The following is a 10,059-nucleotide window of genomic DNA, read 5'->3' on the forward strand; positions in this document are numbered from 1 at the left end:
TACAAAAGACTACTGTTGAAAGCATCAGAGAGTTACCAATGCAGAGAAGAATTACAGGGCCCAGGAATGGGAGGAGGTAGAAATCAGGGGGCCAATGTTTGCCAGGAGGTAGTTGATAGGCAAGAAACTGAGCAGAGCTTTCAATAGATTCATGAGACTAGAGGGACAAAGATGGAGTTCAGGGCACATGTAGAGAAGGGTCCTGTAAATAAAGATGAACTGGAAGGAGACCAGTCCTGTACAAGTACAAAGCTCAGCTTTTGAATCATTTCAGTCTCTGTTTGGATAAAGCTGATCTGAGATTGTTAGTGACCCTAGTCAGAAGAAAATATAACTTCTCTCTGGAGCAAGAGAACATACATAACTTAAAAATAACTCCATAATTGTTTATATAATTAGTTACACAAAAGACCAGATTAAGTGACCCAAACCAATAGAAACTACTGGTAATGGAAAGAGACCCACAACCAAGTATGCTAATGTGATATTTACATAGGCACAAGTTGATACTACTATCCATCCTTATTTATCGTCCTCCCTTGGCTTCTTCAGCTAAAACTTAGGGATCAGCTTGTCTTAGCCTAGTAATACACAGGGTAGTATTAGAGTTCAGACTGAATAGTGGCAACTTTGCACCGAACCTATCAATGTCAGTTAATTATTTCTGAAAAACTGTCTCTAAGGTTTTGTGACTATTAATTCTTAACTACTATTTGGAGTTCCATATGAATTATTAGCAGTTCTTAACCTTTTCTCTATAATAACAAATCTGAAAAAGTTTGAACCCATGTGCAATACAACCATCAGGAAAGTCTTTCATTCTGGGTGGATTCATGGATTAGTCAGCTTGCAGGTTTTGTTCAGTTCCTCTAACTCTATCTCTAATTCCAAAGTTTTCTGCCCCACAGGACCACAAAATACTTATTGACTGACTAGCAGATGATAGACAATAACCACAGAAAAATCAATAGGTTCATATAACTACAGTCTAAAAAGTTATGATTCTGCAAGCTTGTGACATGGGTGTCAGTTCTGTCTACCAACAATACAAATGAATCAAATTTTCCTCCATTTCCTCTGTAGAAAAGACACCCATTTTCCTTAGAGCTTGTTCAAGTGTTCACTACAAGACTTTTAACAAAATAATGTACTGAACAGCTACCTTGTAGGCCTGAACTCGCCAACATGATATACAAGTAAGAATACGATGCAATTCTTGCTTAGAAGGAACTGTACAGAAACAAGTGACTGTAACACATTGTTTATGATGATAACATGAGAAATTATATAAATTTATTTTGCAGCTAGTATGCTATTTTAGTTTTCTAAATTAAATGAGACTGTAACACAGCAAAATAAAATTGAAATATGATTTGAGGTAAAATATATTGGTTTGAAGTAGAAAAGAATATTTTATTACAAGTGTACAAATTTGAAAATGTAAGTATCTTTAAGGTTTTCTACAATGCAATGCAAAGTACAGTAGAAATATATTTTTATATCCATTTTCACACAAATCACAGATCAAATTAAATCTGCTTCCAAAAATAACCACATACTTATTCAAAACCCTGAAATATAAAAGTTCTAAAACCAGAAGTATTTCTGCAAGTTTGCAGGAAGCTCACCTGGCATACAAACCTATCCTGAACTGATATGGGGGCTATGTGTTATTTTTACTTCTTTTATTTAGTATACACTTATGCATTTTGCTGTGTAAATATTATTTTTTAAAAAATAGTAGGGGCTTCCCTGGTGGCGCAGTGGTTGAGAATCTGCCTGCCAATGCAGGGGACACGGGTTCGAGCCCTGGTCTGGGAAGATCCCACATGCCACGGAGCAACTAGGCCCGTGAGCCACAATTACTAAGCCTGCGCGTCTGGAGCCTGTGCTCCACAACAAGAGAGGCTGTGATAGTGAGAGGCCCGCGCACCGCAATGAAGAGTGGCCCCCACTTGCCGCAATTAGAGAAAGCCCTCGCACAGAAACGAAGACGCAACACAGCCATAAATAAATAAATAAACCCAAAGTTAAAAAAAAAAAAAAAAGAAATACAGGAGCTAAATATTCTTTAAAAAAAAAAAAAAAATAGTATACTGCCCCACATTCTGCTAAGAACTTTTTTATCAGTGCTGATATTTTTATTTTGTTCTCATCCAGCTTTTATCCTCTATGCATATATGTGTATACCTTTTGTATGATTTGTATTATACTGCATATACAATTTTGTATTAGCCTTTTTTTTCACATAACTACTCTTAAATATAAACACTTTTTAATAATGTGAAAAAATATAGAAAAAAAGAATATTGGTTCATTATTTCAAATGTGTCAATTATACACAAACACACATGTACAGAATGTTGAGGATGTTGCTAGCACTTCTAAGGTTTCATTTCCTCAACTGCCAAAAGAGAGGAATAATTATTGTTGCTAATACACAGAATGTCATAAAAGTTCACTGACATAATGGAAAGAAAAGTTGATGATGACAATAAAAGAAACTATGTGAAAACCTCAACTATGGTTATAGAACATTATTTAAAATACAGTATATACCATATTACCTTGCTAAAATTTTTAAAATTTCTAAATTCTAAATGCATTTGTCCTTGAGCGTTTTAGTTAAGAGACTGGTCTTGAACTAGCTTTAGAAAATCATATACCCCCAAACTTACCAAATTCTCTTCTATCCAATGTAATGATTTCAGGATCATCGTCATAAATACCTATTTAGAAAAATACATAAAATTATAGTTAAAACTTCATTATAAAAATAAATTACCACATAAAAGATGTTACTTACTTTTGTTTCAATCATCAAAAATCAGATTGCTATACTAAATCTCCAAGTGGAAGAATATGCAATACACTAAGAGAAAAGCAAAGAGTAATAATACCATTGGTGATACATTTAAAGAGTATCAAAAGACATTAGTTTCCTGATATGGACTGTCATGGGGTGTGTGTGTCTGTGTGTGGCAGGGGGTGGGGATTCCCAATATTCACACAATGTCATCTCTACAGAAAATGTCTATTATACGTTTTTTAAAAAAAGTTTTTATTTTGAAATAATTATAGACTTGCAGGAAATTGTAAAAACAGTTCAGAGTCCTACTTATCTTTCATCCAGCTTCCCCTAATGGTGACATACTATGTAATTTTAGTACAATATCCAAACCAGGAAATTGGCACTAGTACATTACTGTTAACTAGATTAGAGACCTCATTCACTTTCAGACTGCATTTTTTTTTAATGTGTTATCGCTTAAAAATATTTTGTATTGCTAAAAGTCTTATATAATTAGAATACTTGCAGAGGTAGAAGCAAACTTAAGTAAATATAAATTTTATTTATAATAATAATTAACACCAATGTGAGAAAGTTTCTCATTACTACATAAATTATCTAAATATTAGTGATGGATATATACCAGGGGTTAGTAAATATTTTAGATTTTGTGGGACATATGGTTTCTGTCACAGCTATTCAACTCTGCCGCTGAAGTGTGAAAAATATGTAGATAAATGAACAAAACTGTATTCCAATAAAACTTTATTTACAAAAGCAGGTGGCAGGCCGGACTTAGCCTGTGAAATATAGATTGCTGACACCTGTTATAGACTATTAAGCTATAGTGATTATACCTGAAAATACTATTTTGAAAAGTCAGTCTTGAGAAACAAATACTCCAGATACAAACTGAAAATATTTTATTTAGTCTAAGATAAAAGCATACTTCAGTTCTCTGCCTGCATTGGAGGCTAATTGAGATTGTAAATATTATGTGTTACCCTTATAACAATCACAAGAGAACTACTGGGTATCGGAATGCTCCCTCTTTGCTTGACACCTGTATTTACTTTCCCCCTCCCTCAATCTCTTTAACTTGTTTACTCTCTCTGCTCTTGTCTCATTTCTCATTCCTGTCAATACCTTCAACCATTATTAATCATTACTAATTAAGAAGAATGGCATTTCTACTGAAGTGACCACTATTAAAGGAAACTTTAGTCTTCCTTGGAAAATATGATGCTCTAAAAATACTGAAAGGCTTCAATATTTAACTTCTAATACACATATTTTAAAAAATTAAATAGCAATCCTTATTTTAAAAGTATTTAACAAGATTATGACCAAAACACCTTCATATTTATACAGATATCTACATACTACTTGACTTTCCTTTTGAATTCCACTCTCATGTTATATTAAAAAGAAGGTCAAGGGGGGACTTCCCTGGTGGCTCAGTGGTTAAAAATCTGCCTGCCAATGCAGGAGACACGGGTTCGAGCCCTGGTCCGGGAAGATCCCACATGCCGTGGAACAACTAAGCCCATGCGCCACAACTACTGAGCCTGTGCTCTAGAGCCCGCGAGCCACAACTACTGAGCCCGTGTGCCACAACTACTGAAGCCTGTGCACCTAGAGCCCGTGCTCCCAACAAGAGAAGCCACCACAATGAGAAGCCTGCACACCACAACGAAGAGTAGCCTCCGCTCGCCGCAACCAGAGAAAAGCCCGCGTGCAGCAACAAAGACCCAATGCAGCCACAAAGACCCAATGCAGCCAAAAATAAAATAAATTAAATAAATTAAAAAAAAAAGTCAAGGGGACACATGTTAACTATGTAATAGTTTATACATTAGCTAAGTGGTGAAACAAAATTTTCTAAATTTACTCGAATAAACAATTTCATAAGGAATATCATATCATCTTACCAAAATCATAACGATAATAATTCCAGCTTTCATACTGGCCTCCTTGATTATCTGCAAGTCCCTTTTCTCCATATTTGTCATACTTTTTCCGCAGATCTTCATCTTTTAGTACTTCATATGCTCTGTTTATTTTCAAAAAATCACTATGTGCATCTGGGTTATTCTATTAAAAAATATTAGATATAATATTTGTTTCAGATACACGATCAATTGATTTAACTTAATCCTGAGATTTCTGTGTGAACAGATACCAAGATAAGGAGGAGTAGTACAATATGAAATGGGTGCTCATGCATTGAAATAAAAAGTCAAAAAGTATTTTTAAAGAACTACAATCTTAAAAAATACGAAAAGTAATAGAAATGAGAATTGATGCTTCAAAAGGTTGATAGAGGTGGTCATCAAATATAAGTCACTACTTCTAAGAGATGCAACAGAAAAAACTGACAAATGAACCCTTGGAAACACTTAATATTGTAAATATTATGTGTTACCCTTAAAACAATCACGAAGAAATTTGTAGGTTATTTTTCTATTTGAGGCAAAACCCAGTACTTTAAGTAAAAAAAAGTTATGTACTCCAATCTATCAGATAATGACATAAGGACTAATATCAGAGTAACAACTCAAAACTGGATTAATACGTTTCATTTGTTACTGTTTCATAGAATTGTTTTTTGAAGAATGTTTTCATCTAAATAATACTTAGTTGTAAGTGGTCTACCATCTTTCATGTAGAAACTTAAAAGAAATAACATTCTGAAATTTTAAAGAAAAATCTGAAATAATGAAAACCCTAAACACAATACAATGTAGATCTCAAGAAAATATTACCAATTAACAAGTGTTTTAGAGAAATACTGATTCTATTGCTCAGCTGTTGCTCAGCTTTATGCAATCGAAATAAAATAATCCTATTTAAAATTCTATCTAGGGACTTCCCTGGTGACCTAGTGGTTAGGATTCTGGGCTTTCACTGCAGTGGCGGGGGTTCAATCCCTGGTCAGTGATTGAATCCGTGGTAAGGCCAAAAATAAAACATAAAAAATAAAAAATAAATAAAAATAGTAAAAAAAACAAAAAAAACCCAAAAAACTGCAGTTACTGAACAGTAAAAAAAGTTCTATCTAGATATAATTAAATCTTTCTCCTTGAAGAGTATCAAATCTCAGTAAGAAAAAAATGAATGAGATAAATTATAAAAATACCTTAAGAATTAAAACTAATACAGTTTTGAAGGATTACATCATAGGATACATAATCAATATTTATGATTGGAATTAACTGGATTTGGCTGCTCCCAAGTTTTAATTTATAATACTTTCTGACTCTGTTCTTAGACTTGCACATGGGAGAAAATAGTTAAAGTTGAAGCATACTATTATTAGCTATTACTGCCATTTTTAGCAAGACATACCCTCTAAGTTCTAAGGAAATAATTTTTCTGTTACTGTTCTAAAATACTTGATTTTAAACTGCTTTACTAGGAAATCTACTGCTTTGTGATTAACATCTGTAACGTAACTGTTGGAAATTAGTTTTCAAATTAAGAGAGAACTGCATTTTTGGTACAGACATTCCTTTACACTCTTCTGAACTTAGAACATTTTGCTTCTTCTGTTTTTAGTACAGAAGTTGCATTATGATTTTTGACATGTGATTGTTCTTAACCATTTTGAGCACTTATTTAAAATAATTTTAAAAATAATTTAAATACATACCCAAACTTACTGAAACACATTAATTAGATATGTTTAAAAAGAAATTTTTACCTACCGGGTTTTTATCAGGATGTAGCTTCAATGCCAATTTCTTGAAAGCCTGTCTTATTTCTCTACTGCTTGCAGTTTTGGATACACCAAGTAAACTGTAAAAATCCTGATCTGTACCCACTAAAATGGCCATATACACTATTAGAAAACAGAGCATGACCCTTTTCAAGTCTCTGAGATAGTCATCTTTATTTAACCAGACTCCCATTGTTTTTCTTGTACAAGTTCTGACTCAAGTGAACATTAAGATAATGCCACTGGTTCCGGTTGATGTAATATGCAAATCTGAGAACTTCTGTCCACATTACTCCAAAGGTGAAACAGGTATCATGAATTTTTTCCCAAAATGTTAATCTAAAGAGAGAAAATCAGGTAGTTGAAATACATTAATAAAAAACCAAACACATCAATAACACTATTTACTAAATAACATGGCCAGCAATACAATCTCCAGTAAATGACAAATCATGGTGAGTGCCTCAGGCTCTGTTCTTTGGGGGCCCCCTTCACTGCTTCCGTTATCTAGGTAGACAGATTCGTGAGATCACTCAAGGTAGCAGATAAAGGTAAAAAGTAGCTAGTGAGGTTGCAGCTACCTAGAACTCTTTACAAACAAACAAGTGCAGCAACTTGCTCTATCAGCACCAGAACACAAGGCGGGAGGGTGGGGGGAGAGCTATTTCCTTCCATCTTCTACCCAGCTTAAGCTTGCCTCTTTTGATCTGCTTCCTTTTTGGTTATTTCTTCACCCCTTTAAGGCTATTCAGTTTTCATTTCAATCAAATTTCACTTGTAGGAAATATCCTTTGGGAGTACTAGAAAGAAGCACCAGATCCTTCCAAAGGGTCTGTATTTTTCATATAAACCGTCCAAGAGTTAGCAGTGAATTTATATCGCTGTAACAACTTACATAGTCGGACGTTTTTTCCCCTGAATTTTCTCAGAAGGTGCTTACTTATACCTAAGTAGTTACTATTTTATAAACTAGAAGACTAATAACTGCAAGTTAACTGTAATTTTATTGCAAAGTTTACATTTGGCAATAATAAAAATAGAAAAAGAAACAAAAGGAGAAAAGGAATCAGTTATTTAGACATGCTCACCTGTGTAGGGTAAAAATAAAATCAGATCACATGTAAACTTGTATACTTTATCAATAGTTCCAAACATATCATAATGCTTCGAAAAATCTAACCTTCCTAGCATCCTCAGTTCCTCCTTTCTTCATTTAATCCTAAATGCCTATTTAAAATTTTTTTTCCTTACCTGTGAATGGTTTGGGTTCATTTCTAATCCTTTTCACGCCACCAGAAAACCCTTTGTAAAATAGAGTGATGGAGATTAATAAACATCCAGACTAAAAAACAACGTTTAGAATAAAGTAGAGAATATATTCTCAAACACCACTTTGAGACGAGCGGTGTTTGTTCCCTGCCTAGTGGTGGTTCTCAGACAGCGTGGGCGTGCCTGAGGCTGTGCGCCGAGCTGCGGGGACAGGTGGAAGCTGCAGGTAAATGCAACACTAACTCCTCGGTGCCACCACTCCAGGATGCGTTGCGGGGAAAGGGGAAAGGGAGACACTAGGTGAAAGAGACTGTCAAGTGTTGCTGGTGTGTGAAATCTCAGGTCGGATTAGGGAGAAAGGAACCTGGATAACTGAGGGTAAAGTGAGAAATTGGAGCAAAAAGCGGGGAATTGCTGGGCGGAGGAATGGCGGTGTAGGTAGAACGGAGGAAGACTGGAAGCGAGAACACAATAAACCAGCCTCAAGAGCGAAAAGGAGGGGAGATTCCAGTGCACAGGCATTTAGCCCCTCCCTTCCCGGAGGGCCCAGGCCGCCGCCAGCTCCAGCAGAGCCCCGGCTCCCCACCCATGCCCACCTCGGTGCTGCGAGGTCGTCTCCTGCAGCTACTTCCCCATCCTCAATCCCCGGCGGCAGACCCCACTCGGCCAAACACAAGCTGTGCGTGCGGTAAGGAAGCACGCACTCTCTGACCGCTGGCCCGCGGCGCCCGCTATGCGGTACGAGCAGCCGCACCGGCAGCGACGAGCGCGGCCGGCTCGGCTCGGCTCCTCGCGCGGCCGTCTCCTAGGCGAGGCGGGGCGGGGCCTGGCGCGGGGCATTGTGGGAAAGGCGTGGAGGACGCTGCTTGGGAGGACTCGCCTCAGGATCTGCGGGCGCAGCAGGGTGGGGAGGGCGGTGCAGGTTTAGGTTGACGTGGCCGTTTGCGCGGAATCCGCCTCCGGCTCCGGCTCCAACCCGGAGCTGAAGAACACGCAATACCCACAAAGCCCGCGCTGCCGCACCATCGCGGCTAGCGCACACCGCGGGCAGGAAGCTGGACGACAAAGTCCGCCCCCTTTTGCTCCCGTTGCTGTGGTGACGGGACCAATTCCCCCCCCCTCCCCCGGAGGGCGGGTTTAGGCGTGCAATTTCCCTGTGACCCTGTTCTTCTTAAAGGGAAAGGCAGAGCTATAGAGGATTTTTCTGGTCGTTGGGTGGGTGGGGCAGAAAAGGGAATTTAACTTAAGTGACATTGATAGCAGTGTCGGTCTAGAGGGCTGAAGAGGGAGTAGGAAATTTGGAAGAAATAAAAATATTTATGAGTGTGTGTGGGTGACAAACCTTTGAGCATTCTACAGTATTGCCTGACTTCCTAGTCATCCAAACTGGAAACTGGGGAGTTATCCATACTCCTCTCTCCCACATTTACATCTAAATGATGTGGTATAGAAACTGCATTTTTGATCTGCAGAAATGTAACTAGAACAATGGAAGTAGCTGCAGTTGCAAGCATCAAAAGAGAAAACATCCTGATGAAGAGGATGCCTGCTTATGACATCAACCCTAATATAAGTTGTACTTGGTAACAATTTCATGTGTAGTAAATCAAATGTCAGCTTGTTAAAAAATGATGACCATGTAGGATCCATAGCTGAACTAATATATTGCCCGAAAGAAGAGAAAGTAGTCAGAGCAAAGGCAGAAATATTAGAAGCAGCCTAATGTAATAGTAGCTAATAAGTGCCAGGAACTGGTCTAAGCACACATGTAATTCAGTCCTCCAAGTAATCTTATATGACAGGGACTATTAATATATCCATGTCACAGTTGAGGAAACCAAGGTAAATATATGATAGAGCTGAGATTCACACCTGAGCAGCCTGGCTCCGGAGACTGTGATGTTAATCATTATGTCACCCTGTGAGCCACCAAAATCTTTAGAGTAAATTGAAGAGCAAAAAAGAAAACTGGAGAATCAAGCAGGGGCCAAGATTACAGTGGGTTTTATGCCATGATGAAGACATAGACTACCTTTTAGGTAATCAGGAAGCTACTTAAAGCTTTTAAGTAAGGGACTGAGATTGTATTTTAGATCATTCTGGTAGCTATTGGAGAGTGAATACAAAGGGACCATGACTGGAGAAAGGGAGAACAGTTAGGAGAATGTTAGAGAAAGAGTAAATTTGGCAAGAAATGGTGATTAGTTGGTTGTGGGAGATAAAAGAGAGAAAGGATCTAGGGTTAACTTCTGGTTTAGGTGGCTGAGTACCACTCACGGAA

General features: G+C 37.5%; 1 protein-coding gene across 4 annotated transcripts in view; it reads right to left on the reverse strand.

Annotated features, from left to right (window-relative positions):
- Positions 1-8,602, reverse strand: part of DNAJC10 (DnaJ heat shock protein family (Hsp40) member C10) — a 57,346-nt gene extending 48,744 nt beyond the window's left edge. For 3 of the 4 annotated variants that reach the window (XM_082397523.1, XM_082397522.1, XM_082397520.1), the window contains exons 1-5: positions 8,375-8,602; positions 7,761-7,811; positions 6,499-6,848; positions 4,723-4,885; positions 2,679-2,729 (exon numbers count right to left, since the gene is read on the reverse strand). In XM_082397523.1, coding sequence (XP_082253649.1) covers positions 2,679-2,729; positions 4,723-4,885; positions 6,499-6,702 — 418 coding nt within the window. In that variant the 5' untranslated portion in view covers positions 6,703-6,848; positions 7,761-7,811; positions 8,375-8,602. The remainder of the gene's footprint in view (positions 1-2,678; positions 2,730-4,722; positions 4,886-6,498; positions 6,849-7,760; positions 7,812-8,374) is intronic. The other variant, XM_082397521.1, reaches the window with a different exon arrangement.
- Between the last annotated feature and the right edge of the window lie 1,457 nt (positions 8,603-10,059).

This window comes from Balaenoptera borealis (assembly GCF_965194805.1).
Source record: "Balaenoptera borealis genome assembly, chromosome: 6".
In the NCBI taxonomy this organism is placed as follows: Eukaryota; Metazoa; Chordata; class Mammalia; order Artiodactyla; family Balaenopteridae; genus Balaenoptera; species Balaenoptera borealis.